The sequence below is a fragment of the Gymnodraco acuticeps genome, unplaced genomic scaffold (assembly GCF_902827175.1).
Source record: "Gymnodraco acuticeps unplaced genomic scaffold, fGymAcu1.1, whole genome shotgun sequence".
Lineage (NCBI taxonomy): Eukaryota > Metazoa > Chordata > Actinopteri > Perciformes > Bathydraconidae > Gymnodraco > Gymnodraco acuticeps.
Genome location: NW_022991339.1, coordinates 142,930 through 165,190, shown reverse-complemented (window position 1 = coordinate 165,190; position 22,261 = coordinate 142,930). Strand labels below are relative to the sequence as shown.

Here is a 22,261-nt window from a genome sequence, read left to right as displayed (position 1 = left end):
GAGATGAGAGACAAGAGCATCAAAAGGTGCAATGTAGACGTTGAGCAGGAACTTATTTGCAACTTTTAATAATGACATTGTTAGATCAGCTGAAGGAAAATAATATAAGCAGAAAAGAAGGGGTTGGTTATTGTCTTTCAGTGGATTGTATACAGATTCGATGTTGTATCAGGCCCTTTTTGTTATAGAGGGTGAACCACAGCATGTTTCCAGAGCTCCAGGGCTTCAGATCCTTCCACACCAGGTCAGATTCCAGATAACTGGGATCACACATTGGATCTGTAAAATCAATTGAACTTTAATAAACACAGCTGAAACATATCACTTAACCTGTTAAGCCCTGAGCCTGTTTTTCAGGTCTCAGGCTCGAAAATGACATTCCCAGAACAAATGACCATATCGTCCCTTTTAAAAGGGGTAAATGCATAATCTTTTTTCTCAAAGTAATGATAAACCTGTGAGTTGGATGTAAAAAAGTCAGAATCAATATAGATTTTTTTTATTTTAATGTAAATTCAGATTGAACATAGTAAAACAATTTAAATTATAGTGTCCGTTAAAAAGACTCACTTCTGGGGTCATTTGGGTGCATTTTCCATATCTCTGGCCCCCCTCGGTCGATGTTGATGATTGACATCTCTTTTTAACTGTTAGAGCCAATGGAATCGAGGGGAAGTTCCTAAAATCCATCTAAACATTACCCATTGGTGAATGAGTGCTGCGCAGCCAGAATGCTCCTGAACCGGAAGCTGCAATACACTCTAGCCTGTCCTCCTCCTACAAAACGACCATATAGGCCGATTGTTTAAGCCCTTATTACGACCCAGAGACACGTTTTAAAGTGTATGTTGTTTCTTACACGCTCTAGTGGTCGTGTGAGAAACAACATGCTCCCTGCCCGTTCATTGCAAATGCTCCGGAGGGACGTTTATTCACAAATAACCCTCTCTGGAAAATCCTAAATTGTAGAATAGTTTGGCCATTAAAATGCTTTTTGATTAGATTTCTGGCGAGAAGTGTATATTGTAGTTTTAGAATCCACCTCCAGTCGATGTGTAGGATCTATAGTTTGATAGATATTACGAAGATGAGTTGAGGTCTCGCCAGGATAACGTGTATGCAGCTTCCATGTAAAGTTAGCGTGGGTGAAAACAGTTTTTCCGGTCTCTAAGTTTTCATAATGAAACCGGATATATTCCCCTCACTGTCAAATGATTACACAGTGATATCTGCATTACTCATCCGCTAAAAAACAGTTTACCCTTGTTAATTACACAATATTGATTGGTTTAAATTGTGTAGAATGCTTTTGTGTTTTTAACCTTCGATTCAGAGAAACAAATAGTTTTTTCGGAGTTTAGACACTACAGAGTTTCCGAAGACAGTACACTACCCAGAATCCCCAGCTATCGTTTGGGACTACAACATCCGCCTTGCTTTACAAACCCCGTGATTAGTCATCAAGCCCTGTGATTGGATGTTGCGAGTGGCAATGCGACAAGGTTACGCTGAGCGTCAAACAGGTCTATGAAATGGAATGGAACCACGGCAGACTTTCCAAAAATTGAATTGAAAGGGTCCAGCCCCCGTCTCTTTATAAGACGTTTTCGTATTTCTCACAATTAGAAGTTGCCAGTATTAAACTGTGTACACCCTGGCGGTTTAGGGGATACAAAACACAGTGGTGTTATCAAATTTAAAACATATAATTAATAAATGGGTGAATTAATATACCCACATGCCAGCTAAGGTCAGAAGAGCTTTACTTAACAGCTGGTCTTATATCTGTGACCCCTCCTGTTGTTAATTGATAAGCCTGAAACATGCACTTGTCAAGGTTCAGAGGCACATTTTGCAAATATTGCAGTAGCCATCGATCATCTTAAGATAAGATATACTTTATTGATCCCAAGTTGGGAAATGTTTTTGTTACAGCAGCATACTACTTTGTTCTACTCCACTACAATTCAGAGGTTAACCCGGTATTTTTACTCCACTACATTTATTGTAGTTACTTTGCAGATTCTGATTAATGATGTGAAATATAAACAACCCTTAAATCAGACTTTAGTTACACCTGAGCCAAATTCAGGGAAGGTGATTGTCAAGTGACAAAATAAACTATGCAATATATTAGACGTTAAGTACTTTGTCAGACTTCATATTTATCTGTGGATAACCCCAACGTTTTTTTCTTATTCAAAAGAAGACCTTAACTTAAAGTGTTCTTTAATGTTTAAATAAAACCTTATTAGTTTGTCTGTTTTGCACATCCTCCTGTGAATATCTTTGGACGTCCTGCACTAAACTGTTTTATTGCAGAGATCACAACAGTATCTTCTTGATATTTTCTATTCTATATTTCTATCATGCCTTCTTCTTTCCCCCAATTTTGTATGTAGGCTACTCTTAATATTTAAATGGTTTCATCAAATAAAACGTATTCAACAACACAATTCAATAACGTGCTTTAACCACTAGGCGGTGCGGGTTAAAAAACCAGTGGTGTAATTAATAAAACATAATAATATCAAACATAATATGACTATTAACTTTATTGTGAAATTAATACAGAACGGTTAAGGAAAATAGAGTTTCAGTCTCTCGATTTGAAGCTTATGCATTGTACCATGAACCTGTAAATACCTGTAACAGTCAACTGCATGAGGAGTTGGAAAGGTAGTAAATAATATCTTTAAAAACTACAAAAAAATCCCTTTCTATCAGCTGTGCACCGTTATGGTGTAAATATAACCTATCTACCAATTGGATCAAATATAAAAGTCAGCTGAATTAGTGTTGATACTGCAAGGAGACATATTGTGTGAAAAGAAATGGAAGATGTTGTTTAATTGCTAATATATTTATGATCCACGTCACGTATTCAGTTTTGGCTGCATTTCTTACAGTTCGTCAAAAGGTCTTCTGATCAGGGCTCTATAAATAAAGAACTACGGCAGATGTGTACTATTTACATTAATGGCCAAACTATCCTACAATTTAGGATTTTACAGAGAGGGTTATTTGTGAATAAACGACAATCTGTAACGTTAGCATTCAACGGGAGCACGAGAGGGCGAAAACTTTAAAACGTAATTGTAGGACATATTAAGCGCTTGAACAAACGACACATTTGGTCGTAATAAGGGCTTGAACAATCGGCCCATGTGGTCGTATGAGTTGGAGGACTTGTTGCACTCTGGTGGCTGCCATTAGCAGCTAATATTGATTCTTGATGCTTTTTAGAGAGATTTAGAAGAAAAAAAAAACACTTCTGGGGTCATTTGGGTGCATTTTCATATCTCTGGCCCCCCTCGGTCGATTTTGATGATTGCCATCTCTTTTTAACCGTTAGAGCCAATAGAATCGAGGGGAAGTTCCTAAAATCCATCTCAACATTACCCATTGGTGATGGAGTGCTGCACAGCCAGAATGCCCCGGAACCGGAAGCTGCAATACACTCTGGTGGCTACCATTAGCAGCTAATATTAATTCTCTGATTTTTACATAAAAATGGAATTATTGATTATCAATACTTTTTTCAAAGTGACAGACACATTGGATTAACCTATGGATTAACCTTCAGTCGCGTTTTTATCGTTTTAATGCCATTGAACACGACTTTTGATCAGAAACCAACAGCTAAGATAAGAGATGTCCCGTGAATGCTCTGTTATGCTACGTGTTGTGTTGTCTGTGTTTGCTTCCCCTTTCACGAGTTCTGATCACTCAGTGATGATGCCAATACCTATAGAATCTGAGTAATATCAGCTTTAATCGGATATCTTGTTTGTGCAGTTACGATAAGTAATAAGGGTATTTATACCTTGAGTTCTGTGCTAAGTGCGTTAGCATTCTTTCACTCAGGGCTAATTTAAACACTTCTTGTGAGACTTGTGCTTTGTTTCGGTAACAATTGTTCATATCTTCAGTTAGCTGAGTTTCTAACCGTTAAGTGAGTATGACACATTAATAGATATTTAAATATTAAGAAGCCCTGAGATACAGTTTCGTGAAAAAACTACCCTTCAGACCCGGATTAGGGGCCTCTCGGGCTTAACAGGTTAACCCTAAACCATTTGAGTATAATTTGACATATTAGAGCAGTGGTCACCAGCCAGTCCACCCGCACCACACTCGCGATTGACCGGTCGCAGTTGATCGCGTACCGTTAAAAAAAAAAAAAGTAACAACAGAAAGAAAAGTAAAATAAAAAACTAATAATGTTTTTTTTTAATAACGTTTTTAGATGTAAGCCTATCATCCACCACCCCGTTAGCATGTGCCACTTGATTGACGTATCTTTGAGACAATCCCTGTCGCTCCTGAAAATAATAGACTGACTTAAAGCAATGCTGCATATTTTGGAACTCACTGCACTTATGGTAGATACCAACTACAACAAAATGAACATATTCTACCCTGATTTAATTTCAAAATGATGCTGAAGTAACTACATACTGATACCGGTTAGTAAAAACCATTCATATCTTCAGTTAGCTGAGTTTCTAACCGTTAAGTGAGTATGACACATTAATACATATTTAAATATTAAGAAGCCCTGAGACACAGTTTCTCAAGTTTCTCAAGTTTTTCATTAAAAAAAAAAAGTAACAAAAGAAAGAAAAGTAAAAGAAAATGACATTCCCAGAACAAATGACCATATCTTCTAAAAGGGTTACATTAATAATCTTTGTTCTCAAAGTAATGATAAACCTGTGAGTTGGATGGAGAAAAGTCAGAATCAATATAGATGTTTTTTATTTTAAAGAAAATTCAGATTGAACATAGTAAAAAACTGTAAATTATAGTGTCCGTCCAAACGTTCTTTTTTACTTATAGTGAAAACTACCCTTGAATGATGGGATAGTAGACTAAAAGCTTTAGGAATCCAAAGTACAACATATAATAAGTACCCTGTATCAAGATTGATGCAAAACAAGTGACATTTGACCTTTTTAGAGAGGTTTAGCCAAAGAAACTCCACCTCTGAGGTGATTTGGGTGGAAATGGGGGTTTTACCGTTTCTCTGGAACCCATTGGTCGATTTTGGTGATTGACATCTCTTTCTGACCGTTAGAGCCAATAGAATTGAAGGGGAATCTCCCCAATCACACACATGGTAAAACAAAAAGGTGTGGGCTTTGCCCTCCCAGTTTTGCATGAGAGTGAAGCTGTCTCTTGCTCTGACATCTGGAAACGGAAAAGCAGGTTTATTGCTCATGGATTATCAGAAATCATTCAAAGTGACACAGACACATTAGATTAACCTATGGATTAAGTTCAGTGTCGTTTTTATCGTTTTAATGCCATTGAAGACCACTTTTGACCAGACTACCACACAGGTGAGCCATGTTAGCATTTTTAGCTACCTAGCGCCACATGTTTTGATGTCTGTTTTTGTGTATAAAGTCGCAATTTCGTATAATTGAGTGATAATGAGGGTACCCTTCGATTCTGTGTCACCTCACGATGTGAAACGATGGGTTGGATGTGCAGCAAAGATAAATAATAAGGTTTTGTGAGTGAATTTCGGTGCAGTCATCTGTTAGCATTTTTCGCTCGTTGCTAATTCAGAGGCTCAGCGTTAGCATTGTGGGTTTTATTTTGAAAAAAATAAAATAATGATCAGTTAGATGAGTTTCTTCTCGTTACATGGATATAAAACATTCATAGTTTATTAAATGAACATGCCCTCAGACACTGTTTCCTGCAAGATGTTGCGGCAGTGCCCCGGTACTGGGGTCTCTCGGGCTTAACAGGTTAAGCTTGAGCCCTGATTACAGCGTCCTCAAAAAAGCTAAATATTTGACATTGTCCAATTGTCTCCATTTCCACACCAAATAATAAGATGGTGGCCAATAAAGCACAGTCCAAGTATCAGCTCCTGTGTCGAGATATGCCCGTGTCCCTGTACCAACATTACAGGGTCCTCAAAAAAGCAAAATATGTGACGTTTTCCAAATGTTTCAATTTTCACACCAATTAATACGAGGGTGTCCTACATATCGCAGTCCAAGTTTCAGCTCCCTGTGTCAAGGCATAATCGAGATATGCCTGTCCCTATACCAAGATTACAGGGTCCTCAAAAAAGCTAAATATTTGACATTGTCCAATTGTCTTCATGTTCACACCAATTAATTATAGGGTGGCCAACATAGCACAGTCCAAGTATCAGCTCCCTGTGTCAAGGCATAATCGAGATGTTCCCGTGTTCCTGTACCAACATTACAGGGTCCTGAAAACAGCTAAATATTTGACATTTTCAAATTGTCACAATTTTCACACCAATTAATTAGAGGGTGGCCAACATAGCACAGTCCAAGTATCAGCTCCCTGTGTCAAGGCATAATCGAGATATGCCCGTGTTCCTGTACCAACATTACAGGGTCCTGAAAACAGCTAAATATTTGACATTTTCAAATTGTCACAATTTTCACACGAACTAATTATAGGGTGGCCAACATAGCACAGTCCAAGTATCAGCTCCCTGTGTCAAGGCATAATCGAGATATGCCCGTGTTCCTGTACCAACATTACAGGGTCCTGAAAACAGCTAAATATTTGACATTTTCAAATTGTCACAATTTTCACACCAATTAATTACAGGGTGGCCAAAATAGCACAGTCCAAGTATCAGCTCCCTGTGTCAAGGCATAATCGAGATATGCCTATATCTAAAATATTTGACATTGTCCAATTGTCTCCATTTTCACACCAATTAATAAGAGGGTGGCCTACATAGCACAGTCCTTAGCAAGCTAGCTGGACGGGTTTCACTGAAGCTTATGAAATTGATTTTAGTTCTATTATTATAAGATAAGATGAAATAAGATTTTTTTTATCATTTTTGTTATGACATCTAATCATCTGCAGTGTTTTAGTCAACTGACCATTAAGGAGACAGATTTGTTGATCATATGACCTTCCTTTGAATATTACATATTAATAAATAAACCTACTTTATTTGTAATGGAAACATCTGCATGCTTTCAGGTATAATAACTACATTTTTATGTTAAACCTTACAGCTTCTAGCTGCATAAAAAATGGATGCAGTGTATTTCCTCCCTCTGTCCACCAGATGTCTCCACACTCTCAGATTCATGTTTAACTCCTCACTTCTCAGAGTCCAGTCACATGACCCTGGTTCACCTGCTCACCTGTTTCCACTTCCCCTCATCAGCCTTCAGAGTATAAGTATCCTGCAGCCTCTGTCTGTCTTTAAGCTTTTTGTAATCAAACACTGAAATGTAACTAGCTTGTTTGCATGTGGGTCATTTCCCTTAGCAGCCACTGACAGATAGTGAACTTTTAGCAGACTTGTCTTCAACATGGGGGCCACTGTTCTTCCTCTTGTAGCTTTAGCCCCTCGTTATAGTTTCGGCTTCTTATTCTTTAACTTTCAGAATAAAAACCACACAAGGAACCCACAGACAGAAACAGGTAGACGGGCCCCTCAGCTCACGTGCAGCCAGCGTCTGAAAACCACCCGGCAAACACGTGCAGTAAATCTAAATGTATCTGGACACTGAGTACTTTAAGGTAGCCTGATGTACCGTGTGGTTAAGTGAAGGGCTGATCAAAGTTGTGTTAATAACAAAGGGACTGCTAATCACAAGAGTCATGCATTAGTATATATTGGCGTCTTTTTTTCTCATTTAGTTCTACAATCACTTGCATAACAGATGAAAGTAATAGAGGCGGCAGTTTTTTAAATATTATTATTTAAGTATGTGAATTACATTTAAAATGAAAGATTTGACTTTAATATGCAGGTCTATTGTAGATGTTGCTTTATTCTGACCAAATCAAACAAAGGACCAGGTCATTGGCCAGATGTTATTTATGTTTAAATCACTTTTTCAAAAAAGATTTAATGTTATTGTTAATATTATTATTATGAATCAACACATATATGGAGTGCATAAGAAGGATTTAAAAACAAAATCAAAACTGCCAATTATGTTTCTCGGGGGAATTTGGCAAATTTGGCAATAAAGATGTGGCAATAATTGAGCCTTATGGTACTCCATATTTTAAAAACAGCATCATAACAATGTTTAATTCTGTGAAAGTAGTTGTGTTAAAATGTAGTTTTCCGTCCTGTCATAATGCGTTTTGTCTGTTCTACACATCAAGACGTAAAGTTGTCTTTCTCACATGAGAGTTTTGGCCTCAGCCTCTAATATTAACCCCACCACTGACACGTATTTACTTCCATGACACGCGTCTGAGCTACAAGGCGTTTCATTAGTGAGCCACACAGGAAGAGACCACCCCTCTTCTTCTTTTATATTTCAGTGTGAGGTTCACTCAGTCAGCAGCCAGACGCCATGGAGGCCACAGCGCTCTGCATCACACTGTGTGAGTACTGAGTCCTCATCTGCTGTTTTTCACATCAAAGATGTTAATAGATCATATTAGCTGAAGGAACATATGGAGGTAGATTTGTGTCAATATTATTTGTGAGAACAGATCACTAACCCGTGTGTAAATGTAAAAAAAAGTCTACGCGCGTCACTGCCATTTTGGGACGATGACAGGGTTTCAAGCATTTTTAGATGCAGTCTGAAAAATAATTGCTGCTTGACGTGCATTTTATAAATTCTTTACACATTTCCATTCATATTTTTGTGATTTTAAAAATCCTTTTTGGTATTTGTGTATGTTTTTTTTACATTTACACACGGGTTGTTGATCCGTCCGAACACATCATATTGAGACAAATCTCAACAAAAGACAAAAATGATTAACATTTTTCAAATTGTTTTAAAAGTATTATCTATCAAAGATACATGTAAACAATAAAGTCAAGGTAATAAAATCTAATTTAAGAACTCTGTGTGATGTTTGTCTCTGTTGTCTCTGCAGGGATGACGGTGTTTCTGCAGCTCTGTGAACAGAAAGTTGGTAAGAAGCTTGTTCACCAAAAAGAAAGCAAAAAAAAATCATAACTTTATTTAAAGTGCTATATATTAATCTCAACAACGCATTTATTTCTCAGTTTCAGATGCAGATGTTTGGATCGAACCATCCAGACTTCAAGTCTTTGAATACGAGCCTTTCTCTTTAAGATGTGTGGGCTTCGATGGTTTGACCGATGTGAACATTTCACGGCGGAACAAAGCAGGAAAGGAAACTTGTGACGGTTCAAAATGGGGCTCGTTTCATGAGTTTAATTGCAACATTAAATCTCCTTATAAAGAGGACAGTGGAGATTACTGGTGTGAGGCTGGAGGGAAGAAAAGCAACTATGTGAACGTCATTATCACCGGTATGTTGACATTAACTCAGCAACACTCTCTTTCTGTGTGTATGTATGACATATTAAACAACAACAACAATTCCCTGTATGTGGAAAACAACTTAGCAATAAACGTGATTCTAGACAATGTTTTTAGAAGAACTTAAAAAGTGCTATGATGCCAAGGTTATACTATATACTATATAATACACATGTACTCTTTAAGCACGAAACATTTGTATATCTTAATATAAAAAGAACAGAATTCATGAAGAATGTGCAATGAAAGCAAACAGCGTGCCCAAAGCTGAGCGTAGTCATTAAGCAAAGCCTACTATTGGATTAAAGTAATAAAATTGCAAACAGATATGTTTCAAGTTATTTCAAATCTAAACCAAATTGTGGTTTTTCTCCTGTCTCTGATGTCATTTTAATAATTGTCTACAAATATTATATAAATAACACACTCAACGTTCAATGCTGCAACTAAATCAGGAACAGTTTCATATTATGAACCTCTATGCAGACGATACACTGCTAAACATTACTGTTTCATTTCAGATTCCTTCATCAATGTGTTTTGTTTATTTCTGATATTTTCAATTATTCTGGGCATGTGACAACCTGACTTTACATCACAGCATCTTCACAATGCCTTTGTCTAAATCTATTGTAAATAACTCCTCCTACAAAACTCAAACTGAATGTTTTGTCCCGATGTTGTTCAGCTGGCTCTGTGATCCTGGAGAGTCCTGTGCTTCCTGTGAAGGAGGGAGAATCTGTGACTCTGAGCTGCAGAAACAAGACGACCACTTCCTCCATCCTGTCAGCTGACTTCTACAAAGATGGCCGCCTCATCAGGAGCAGCTCTACGGAGAACATGAACATCTGCAGGGTTTCTAAATCTGATGAAGGACTCTACAAGTGCAGCATCCCTGATGGTGGAGAATCACCAGAGAGCCGACTGGCTGTCAGAGGTGAGATCAGAAATGTATGAGATTTTCTCTGGGAATGAAACGAAAAAGACGTTAAGAGAAAGCTAAAAGAAGAGGTAAGTCAAAACTAGTGCACACAAAGTGAGCAATCACTGTCATGACAGACACCATTTTGTTTATACGTTTCTGAGTTTCGATTATCTCGCAAACGTTCCGAGTGATCTACTTCCTGCCAGGCGTGTGTGTTATACTGAGGGAGTTCAGTGCTCCATGTGAGGCTGTTTGACACTTAACAAAGTGAAGTGTTGAACAAACATGGGGCAAACATGTAATGGGGCTTTTTATTGATTGGGGCCAAAACATTTCATGGCAGATTTTGCGTTCATGATTAGTTGACTGTAGCGTTGTTTCTATTAACGTAGTTTCTTCAAATGTTATGAAAGGCTTTAAAACCTTTGTTGTTCAGGTGGCTCTGTGATTCTGGAGAGTCCTGTGCTTCCTGTGATGGAGGGAGAATCTGTGACTCTGAGCTGCAGAAAAAAGACGATCACTTCCTCCATCCTCTCAGCTGACTTCTATAAAGATGGCCGCCTCATCAGGAACAGCTCTACAGGAAACATCACCATCCACAGGGTTTCTAAATCTGATGAAGGACTCTACAAGTGCAGCATCTCTGAAGATGGAGAATCACCAGAGAGCTGGCTGGCTGTCAGAGGTGAGATATTGCATTAAAGCTAATATTTTGGGGATACATCTGGAGTTTAGGGTTATATATATATTTACGTTGTGTTGTGTTTGCAGCTGTTCCCTCCTCGGATCACTCCCTTCTCGTCCTCCTCGTCTTAAGGACTGTGTTCACCGTAGTGATGGTGGCTCTGCTGCTGCTGCTGGTGGGACTGCTGCATTGTGGGAAACTCAGGGTCACACAGAAATAACTCATGTAAAAAGATCAGAGATAGTTTGGTCATCAAGATAAAGAACACCACAAGCCGAGGACATGATCACTTCTTCAGCGTTGTATCTCTTCTTCTGCTCAGGTTGAGTGTGAGGTAACTTCTCTGTGTCTCATGATGGTACGAGCAGCAGCTGTTAGACTTTCTCACACTCAAGACAAAGTTAAAAACCACAGAGGTACTGACTGACACATGCATTTATTTTTAAAGGCGAGCTGAGGGTTTGTTGTTCTGAGTTTTATTTTAGACTCCACAGATACTGGTGATACTTTTCAGCTTCTCAGACACAACCCGCAGAACATATTGTATGTAAATGGGAGTAGAAGAGGCTTTGTAGAAACAGCAAAACGTGTATGGTTTTATTGGGTAACTGAAGGGGTCAACAACTCACAAATCAATTTACAAATACAAAATGGTATTTTTAGTATATTGTTAATTTAACTGACAGGACATATATACAGAAACATATTTGGAAGTTGGTATTTCCAAAAGAAATATAAAAACTGTACATCGGCATCTGAACTTTTCAAATTAAAATACCATTTGAAATTGTTTTTATCTTCATAGCAGAAAATATAGTGCTGTATAATAGTTTTAACGTATACAATGACAACAATACACGATTCATAAGTTCTGCAATGATCGTATGTACATTTCAAATCCAGTAAACTCAAAGCCTTTTATTTTGTTAATTTCCATATTCTCACCTTTCATAAGAATGTTTTGACTGAAGAAAAGTATGTTTTTATAACAATATATTATAAAATAAAGATATGTTCACCACATTTTAAGAAAAATATTTTTTGAATGGTTGAAATACCAGAATAATAAAAGTAAAATGTTTGTTTGAGCATCACTACTGTCATTCTGTTCCTGATGTATGATGTTTATGATGTGGTAACTTCTCTTATGACTCTTTCCTGTTGCTGATACATCTCTTCAGACGTTGCAGATCTTTTTCATGAGGCGACGGACAAGAGCATCAAAGTCGCGAATCTACTTTTGTTGCTATGTAGATGATGAGCAGGAGCTTATTTGCAACCTTTAATAAAACCAGTGTAAGATCAGCTGAAGGAAAATAATATGAGCAGAAAAGAAGGGGTTAGTTATTGTCTTTCAGGGGATTTTATACAGATTCGATGTATCGATTGTATCAGGCCCTTTTTGCGGTGGAGGCTGAACCACAGCATGTCTCCAGAGCTCCAGGTCAGTTTCAGGATAACTGGGATCAGACATTGGCACCCAGATCTGTAAAATACAAGTTCACACTCATCAGACGGAATAAATTACTATTTGTTTTTACACTTGGAATATTTTAATATAGAGGAAAAATCTTACAACAATATTGGGCGTATGTTAATGGATGACATGAAAACAAGAGAGAGAAAAGTACATTTAGATATTGTTCACACTTAAAGTACTTATACAGAGGTCATTCACACAAACAATATTACTTCAGTGGAAGTGTTTATGAGATGGATATATTTGTGCCGTTGGTCATGATGTTGGTGTGTGTGTGTGTGTGTTTATGCGTGTGTGTCTCCAATATCACCAAATTCAAAAGAAAATTAAAAGAAAGTAAGATGATTAAATATTTTGTGAAAAGTGTGCCTTGCGCTCCACCTCTTCCTTTAGGTCCTTCAGTTTCTTCTCAGCCTTCTCTCTTATGGTCTTCTCCTCCTTGAGCTGCTTCTCGAACTCAAAGAGAGATAAAGACATTTTAACTTTATTTAGTGAACATAACATCCTGATCTGGACAAAAACTAGTTCCTTATCTGGATTATATTTTCTCAGATGAACAATACATATTTTTACTGTTTCAGTTGTGTCCAGTTTCATTGAATGGGGTTTTCAGGTTTTTTTCAAGGTTAGTTTAATCATTTTGTAGATATGTAGATAGTATAAGAAATGTGCAGAATATGACAGTTTAATGGTGGAGGTATTCACACATATTGATAGATGTCTTGTAATGCACTGTTGAGGAACCTGCGACCCAAGTTTTTTATTCATTGCATAACTACACCATAGTTGTGTATATGATATGTCAATAAACCTTAGAAAATCTTGAAATCTTGAAAAGGATGTGCAAAATAGCAATTATATACAGTTCTTAATTAACTATTAGTAGAGATTAATGAATAGACTTTATAGAGATCTGCAGATAAATGTTTAGTCTTCTCAAGCTCCAACTATCAAATATCTCTCCTGATTGTTGGCACTTGACAATCACCTTCCCTGAATTGTACTAAGGTGTAACTAAAGTCTGCTTTAAGGGTTGTTTATACAGTATTTCACATTATTAATCAGAATCTGGAAAGTAACTAAAATAAATGTAGTGGAGTAAAAATACCAGGTTAACCTTTGAATTGTAGTGGAGTAGAATTACAAAGTAACAGTGAGCAGTCATGTGGGTATATATTAATGCTGCCCATTATGGATACAAGCGATTTTCACCCATTTAGTAATCACCAAAAGCACCAATTTGTTTCCTATTAACTAAACCTCCAGGGCTGTACACAGTTTAATACTGTCAACTTCTAATTTTGGGAAAAACTAAAACGTCTTTTAAAACTACAATTCCCAGTAGAGACGTGCCATAGAGAACATGTTGCGAAAAACAATAGCCAGCATGTGTAGTTCTCGGGGGGCGTTCGCGTCCAGTTTTGAATAGTTTGCCGTGGTTTTGTTCCATTTCAAAGAGCTTGATGCTCGGCGTAACCTTGGCGCACTGCCACTCCAACATCCAATCCCAGAGCTTGAAGATTAATCACGGGGTTTGTCAATGGGACTATAGTCCCAAACGATAGCTGGGGATTATGGGTAGTGGAGTGTCTTCGGCCATCCTAAACTCTGAATTTTTGCATTGCGGCTATAACATCCAATCAGCGAACATGAAAACATTCCCAGTTAAACATGCAAAAACAAATCGCTAAATAAAAAGATAAAACACTGGCATGTAATTTACGTTAGAATAAATAGAATGGTTTTGAATAATAGATGAGAGTAAAATCTACATCACTTTACAGCCCCACCCACTTTTGGGGAAACCAACGCTGTCATTTGAACGGCGATCAAGCCTGAAGCCACAGAGATCTTCTGTTACTGTCCTTTCTTCTTAGAGGAAGTACAGAAACACGTAACTCTGGATTTGTTTGAATGTTTGAGGTGCAATAAACGACACAGCAGCTTTTTGGCATGTTAAAACTATTATTTTCTGCCTCGCTCATGACAGCTGGCGAAATTACAGCCTCGCCTACTGATTTGAATTTAACCATATATCGAGCCCGATTGTCGATTTCAAATGTGTATTATATTTATAAATGACTATTATCATTATTATAAGCAAGACAATAAATGGCATAGATATGTAGAAAATAAACGTATTTAAGATACATTCATAACAAACGTAACGTGGGAGAAAATACGTTTCTGGCTAAACGTAATTGAGAATGCAGTTTAGTTTTGTGGGAACGTAATTTTTAGCAGACAGCGTTGCAACAGCACTGGATAGCAGTGTCCATGGCAACCACCTTAGCAACCATGAAAATGATGTGTACAATTTCCTGTAGTAATCTTCATAATAACTAGCAAACTAAAGACCATGTACATCCACTGCACAAATAGTCTGAAATAACAACTCATATTTCTCGCATCAAATGACATCAAAACGCATTTTAATAGCCAAACCAACCTTACAATAGGCATTTTCCACCGAGAATAAAACGAAGGTCGGCCACAGTTATATGAGTATCAGTGGCAGACACACCTCTCGCATGAGGCAGTCGCAATTTTGACAGGCTCCCACTACCTGTTAGCATCTGGCATCTGTTAACATCTAGCTCTCCTGCTTACAAACATTTAGCCATCCCTGCTTATACAAGTAGTATTTTTAGTTGTCTGCGATCTACGGAGGCCTACTCCCACCTGTCGAGTACGGCTGTGTTGAGGTGTTTTTCCCCCGGAGACGGAGCGCAGAGACGGAGCGGCTACACCTGTTGCTGCCTGCGTTCTGCGTTCTGCGTTCTGCGTTCTGCGTTCTGCGTTCTGCGTTCTGCGTTCTGCGTTCTGCGTTCTGCGTTCTGCGTTCTGCGTTCTGCGATCTGCGATCTGCGATCTGCGAACTACCGAGGCCTGCTCCCACCTGTAGAGTACGGCTGTACTGGAGAGGTTTTTACCCCGGAGTCGTCGCAGAGAGACGGAGTGGATCCACGCTTCGGGCTTGGCCTGCTTCCACCGGGCGTGTGCTGCTGTGCGGAGGATGATTTTACCACCGCTGGGGCCTGCTTTCCACCTGTCCTGGTTCTGCTGTTGCAGAGGCCTGCTTTCACCCCGGGGATACCACAGAGGGACCGGAGCACTTCCACGCTGCTGCTTTCGCCTGTCCGTTGCTGCTGTGCTGATTTTGCCCCAGGAACATCACGGATACTGTGTGCTGGTCTGGGGAAATGGCCCATATCGGGATTCTGCTGTGCCTGTTAACTGTTTTGGACTATGAGAAGATCTCTAGTCTTTCTGAGAAGTCTACTAGGTTCAGGTCTGTTCTGCCACCGGCAGTGGGCATCCCCTTCAAAGGTTCGGATGTGTTGCACAAACAATTACCGGTTGCCTAGTCACAGACAATTTGCTCGACAAAATATGTTTGTCTTTTTTGTTTTCCTGCGATGATGGTTCTTCAGCACTACTTCTTAAGCTCAAATCACACTCTCGCAGACTTTTCCGGTGTTTCTAAAGTAGATGACAATGTATCTGTGTCGCTTAAGAGGAAAAGATGCCTGTTTTTTTTGTTGCTATTACTGTCAGGAAATGTACAACCTAACCCTGGTCCGCCCAGTAGTAGTAGTCAGATCGCTACTCCTGCTGATTTTAAAGCTAGGTCTTGGTTGGGTTTCATCCATTTGAATGTCCGCAGTCTGTTAGGTAAACTAGACTGTCCGCATTTGGGCTCGACTGACGCTGACGTCATTGTTTTATCAGAAACATGGCTAAATAAATCTATTTTGGCCTCTGACATTGCCTTAAATGGTTATAATGTGTATCGTTCCGACCGGCCTAATAAAGGTGGTGGCGTTGCCATTTATGTTAAGAATAGGTGTATCCACATTAGTTTCCAAATCTATCAGTAAGCAATTCAAATTGTTTTCCTTAAATATAGAAGTGGCAAAGGGGCAACAGGTCATGGTGGTGGGCTGTTACAGACCCCCCTCAGCTGTCAAGGACTCCTTGTCTTCGCTAGCAAATCTTTTATCGCAACTAGACTACAAGGAAATAGTGCTACTTAGAGATTTTAACTGGGACTGGTTAACTACAGTGTCAGAGGATTTTAAAAACCTTTGTATCTCTTTAAATGTTACTCAGATTGTTGACAGTCCTACTCGCCCTAACATTAAATCCCCTAATAAATCCTCCCTAATTGATCTCATTCTAACTAATGTTCCCTATAAATACTCATCTGTGGGAGTATTTGTGAATGATGTGAGTGACCACTGTGCTGTAGCCACAATTAGGGACACTAAGGTCCAAAAGGTTAAACCTCATATTATTATTGAGAGAGACACAAAACATTTTGTGGAGCAGGGTTTTGTGCATGATCTGTTTGGGTTTGATTGGGGAAAAATCGATCTGTGTGCTGATTTAGAAACTGCATGGTCTTATTTTTATCTTGGTTGTATGGAGATCATTGATAGACATGCACCCCTGCGTACATTTAGAGTAAAGGGACGAGACAATCCTTGGTTTTCTGCTGAACTGTCTAGTCTCCTTCATGAGAGAAACAAGGGCAAAGGCAATCAGGTTCAGAGGTAGAATGGCTGCGTTTTAGGCAGCTAAGGAATAGCTTCACTTCACATGTCAAAAGTGCTAAGTCGAAGTACTATTTGTCAGTAACCACAGAAAACCTAAATAATCCTAGGAAATTTTGGAAAGCCATAAAATCGATTTCGACCGGTGAGATACGTAATGAGCTACCTCCGTGCCTTACCACAGCATCTGGCTCTATATCGGACAGGGCCACTATGTTAAATTGCTTTAATAAGCATTTTGTGTCCTGTGGTTCTCTGTTTGATTCTGTTTCTAACTCTGCTTGAACATCCCAATCCGTGACTCTGAACAATGTGGTCTGGAAAACCCTCTCAGTTGTACTCCTTTTACTGTTAATGTTGTTCATGAAGCCTTAACCAAGTTAGATCCTAAGAAACCGGCTGGCCCGGACAACGTAGAGCCTTTCTTTTTAAAGATAGCTGCAGATTTTATTGCTCTTCCTCTCACTATTCTTTTCCACCTCTCCCTCAACACAAATGCAATTCCAAAAGTATGGAAGTCAGCTTATGTCTTGCCTTTACTAAAAGGAGGGGAGGCAACTATTTTAAATAACTATAGGCCAATATCTAAATTGTCAGTTCTGGCGAAGGTGCTCGAACACCTAGTGAGTGAACAAGTAAAGGAGTTTTTATGTAAAAATAATATCCTGTCTAAACATCAGTCAGGCTTCAGAAAGCAACATAGCACCATCACTGCCACAATGAAAGTGGTGAATGATATTACGAGTATTTTAGATAATAAGCAGAGTTGTGCAGCTCTATTTATTGACCTTTCCAAAGCGTTTGATACCGTCGATCATCATATCTTAAAGCAGAGGCTACTCAGTATCGGCATGTCCAGCCATGCAGTGGGTGGTTTGTGAACTACCTCTCTGAAAGGTCCCAATGTGTTCACTTTGATGGGCTGTCTTCTGAGTGGTTAAACATTGCTAATGGTGTACCACAAGGTTCTGTTTTAGGTCCACTTTTATTCTCCATATACATCAACAGTTTAGGTGAAAATGTGGATGAAGCTACTTTACATTTCTATGCGGACGATACCATGATGTACTGTGCAGGTCCCTCCATTAACGAGGCTGTTGTTAAATTACAGGCTGTTTTTAACATTATTCAGACTCAGCTCTCTGAACTAAAGCTTGTTTTAAATGTTGATAAAACCAAGGTAATGCTCTTTTCAAAAGCTAAAAAGACTCCAGAGACTGCTATGGATATTGTTACTATGCAAGGACAAGTACTTGAAGTGGTTACCTGTTATAAATACCTTGGTATCTGGCTTGATGATTGTCTCTCTTTTAAACTTCATGTCAATAACCTGCTTAAAAAGCTGAGGGTTAGACTAGGTTTATTTTTCAGAAACAAGTCCTGTTTCTCGCTTGAGGCCAGGAAAAGGCTCTGTGACCTTTGACCTGTGCTGGACTATGGTGATTTGTTGTATATGAATGCACCTGCCTATTGCCTGAACAAGTTAGATGCCGCCTATCACAGTGCACTGAGATTTGTCACAAATTGTAAAGCACTTACACATCACTGTACCCTGTAAGGCCCTGTCACACTGTCCCGAAATTGACACCCGATGGACACACGATAAAGGAAATGTTCAAATTCGGCTCTGATCGTAGCAACATCGGGCCATTCGTGAGGGCATCTAAGCCATCGTATGACCACCGGTGGAGTTTCTCAGGCTCCGGCAGCAACTTCGTGAGTGGCAACTTCGTAAGGCACTCGTGAGGGCATCTTGTCAAATCATGTCATCTTCGTGTTATCATCGGTGCATTCGCCCTCACTCTGATCGGGGCGAATGCCCGATGGCACCGATGATAACAAGATGCCCTCACGATGGCCTTACGAAGGGCAAAATTGACACACAAATTCAACACGAAAATGAACCTTCTCAAGGTCCTTCGGCAATTTTTTGGCATGCCAAAGATTTTGCCACCGCTCACGAAGTTGCTGCCGGAGCCTGAGAAACTCCACCGGCGGTCATACGATGGCTTAAGATGCCCTCACGAATGGCCCGATGTTGCTACGATCACAGCCGAATTTGAACATTTCCTTTATCGTGTGTCCATCGGGTTTTTTTATTGCACAACAAAATCATGTAAATATATTATGTAAATAACCCAATTTGTGTTCTGTGAAACTAAAAAGGATATAATATATTATTTTGAAGGACAGTTGACAGGAAGTTGTTGTTGTTATGGAAACAACATTACGGAGAAAAAGTAATATGTTCTACATATAACGACGGATAAAGTAAAGAACAAAGTCTGAAGATATCAGTACAGTATCATAGTACTGTAACATAATTGTTTTTGGTACTTTCGTTGCAGTTGTATGTCTTAAATGTAATGTAAATGTTGCCTTCGTGTGTGGTTCGGGGCCATCTTCGTGCGAAATTCACAATTCCATATTCGTGTGTCCATCGGGTGTCAATTTCGGGACAGTGTGACAGGGGCTGTATGCCAAGGCAGGTTTGCCATCACTTACTGTAAAGAGGCTCAGTAATTGGTACACGTTTATTTATAAAGCCATGTCGGGTAAACTCCCATATTATATCTGCTCTCTGATAACACAGAGAGTTGCAAGCAGCTATTGTCTGAGATCGCATGATGTAGTATTGTTAGATGTGCCAAGAGCAAGGACTGTCTCAGGTAAGACAGCTGTTATGTGCGCAGCTCCACTTGTTTGGAACAATCTTCAGCAAGAATTGAAACTGAGCGATCTCATTCCTCTGCATGTTTTTAAAGCTAGGCTAAATGAAATGCTCGTTGATACTATGGGCACTTGTAAATGTCTATAACTATGTAAATGTATCCTGTAAATATAATGTATGATGTCCTTTATTGTTTTATGTTTCATGTGGAACCTATATGCTGCAGGTCTCCCTTGAAAAAGAGATCTACAGTATGATCTCAATGGGACCAATCTCGTTAAATAAAGGTTTGAAATTAAATTAAATGAAATGGTTTTTTTTTTGTCTGCGGAGAGAAAGTTGAAGATCACGTGACATAGACGCCAGCCATTGGAAATGAATAGTGGAAAAAAACGTAGGGATCCTACAATTTCAGAGGCGTTTTTGTAGAAATACTACGTCCCAAGTTGTGGACCAACTTAGTTATTACACGTTTAGATGTGAGACTGGGTTGGGAACTCATATAAAGACAACAGGTTAAATAAATCAATTACAAAATGTGAGCTAATTTGCATTAGCTCACATTTTGTAATTGTCTCAAGAACGATTATTTTTGCATGATTACTGGATTTGAAATATATATTTTTTTTATATCAATGTATTCTGTAAACATATTATCCACTACTCCATTTTCTGCAATCAAGATAATTAACAGTTTTAAATAAGGTTTATTTTTGACATGTCCGGTGCCTTGCTCAAGGGCACCACGGTGTGGCCAGCATAGCACAGTCCAAGTATCAGCTCCCTGTGTCAAGGCATAATCGAGATATGCCCGTGTCCCTGTACCAACATTACAGGGTCCTCAAAACAGCTAAATATTTGACATTGTCCAATCGTCACAATTTTCACACCAATTAATTACAGGGTGGCCAACATAGCACAATCCAAGTATCAGCTCCCTGTGTCAAGGCATAATCGAGATATGCCTGTGTCCCTGTACCAACAGCTCAATATTTGACATTGTCCAATTGTCTCCATTTTCACACCAATTAATAAGAGGGTGGCTTACATAGCACAGTCCTTGCAAGCTTGCTGGACAGGCTCCAAAAAAACTTTTATGTTTTTGTTTCACTGAAGCTTATGAAATTGTTTTTAGTTCTATCATAAGATAAGATGAAATAAGATTTTTTTTAAATAATTGTTGTTATGATATCTAATTATCTGCAGTGTTTTAGTCAACTGACTATTAATGAGACAGAGTTGCTGATCATATGACCTTCCTTTGAATGTTACATATTAATAAATAAACCTACTTTATTTGTAATGGAAACATCTGCATGCTTTCAGGTATAATAACTACATGTTGATGTAAAGCCTTACAGCTTTCACCTGAATTAAAAATGGATGCAGTGTATTTCCTCCCTCTGTCCACCAGATGTCTCCACACTCTCAGATTCATGTTGAACTCCTCACTTCTCAGAGTCCAGTCACATGACCCTGGTTCACCTGCTCACCTGTTTCCACTTCCCCTCATCAGCCTTCAGAGTATAAGTATCCTGCAGCCTCTGTCTGTCTTTAAGCTTTTTGTAATCAAACACTGAAATGTAACTAGCTTGTTTGCATGTGGGTCATTTCCCTTAGCAGCCACTGACAGATAGTGATCTTTTAGCAGACTTTTCTTCAACATGGGGGCCACTGTTCTTCCTCTTGTAGCTTTAGCCCCTCGTTATAGTTTCGGCTTCTTATTCTTTAACTTTCAGAATAAAAACCACACAAGGAACCCACAGACAGAAACAGGTAGACGGGCCCCTCAGCTCACGTGCAGCCAGTGTCTGAAAACCACCCGGCAAACACGTGCAGTAAATCTAAATGTATCTGGACACTGAGTACTTTAAGGTAGCCTGATGTACCGTGTGGTTAAGTGAAGGGCTGATCAAGGTTGTGTTAATATCAAAGGGACTGCGTATCACAAGACTCATGCATTACATATCGGCCTTTTTTCTCATTTAGTTCTACAATCACTCGCATAACAGATGAAAGTAATAAAGGCGGCAGTTTTTTAAATATTATTATTTAAGGATGTGAATTAAATTAAAATGAAAGATTTGACTTTAATATGCAGGTCTATTGTATATGTTGCTTTATTCTGACCAAATCAAACAAAGGACCAGGTCATTGGCCAGATGTTATTTATGTTTAAATCACTTTTTCAAACATTTTTTTAATGTTATTGTTAATATTATTATTATGAATCAACACATATATGGAATGCATAAGAAGGATTTAAAAACAAAATCAAAACTGCCAATTATGTTTCTCGGGGGAATTTGGCAAATTTGGCAATAAAGATGTGGCAATAATTGAGCCTTGCTACTCCATATTTTAAAGACAGCATCATAACAATGTTTAATTCTGTGTAAGTAGTTGTGTTAAAGTATAGTTTTCCGTCATGTCATCATGCGTTTTGTCTGTTCTACACATCAAGACGTAAAGTGGTCTTTCTCACATGTGAGTGTTTGGCCTCAGCCTCTAATATTAACCCCACCACTGACACGTATTTCCTTCCATGACACGCGTCTGAGCTACAAGGCGTTTCATTAGTGAGCCACACAGGAAGAGACCACCCCTCTTCTTCTTTTTATATTTCAGTGTGAGGTTCACTCAGTCAGCAGCCAGAC

At 38.8% G+C, this 22,261-nt stretch overlaps 1 protein-coding gene across 1 annotated transcript; it reads left to right on the top strand.

Moving 5' to 3' along the window:
* The first annotated feature begins 8,333 nt into the window (after window positions 1-8,333).
* LOC117562653 (low affinity immunoglobulin gamma Fc region receptor II-a-like) lies at window positions 8,334-12,198 on the top strand. The gene is made up of 6 exons (XM_034240481.1): window positions 8,334-8,367; window positions 8,875-8,913; window positions 9,014-9,277; window positions 9,976-10,224; window positions 10,649-10,897; window positions 10,984-12,198. The coding sequence occupies exons 1-6, from the start codon at window positions 8,337-8,339 to the stop codon at window positions 11,115-11,117; spliced, it is 966 nt and encodes a 321-aa protein (XP_034096372.1). The 5' UTR covers window positions 8,334-8,336; the 3' UTR covers window positions 11,118-12,198.
* The last annotated feature ends 10,063 nt before the right edge of the window (window positions 12,199-22,261 follow it).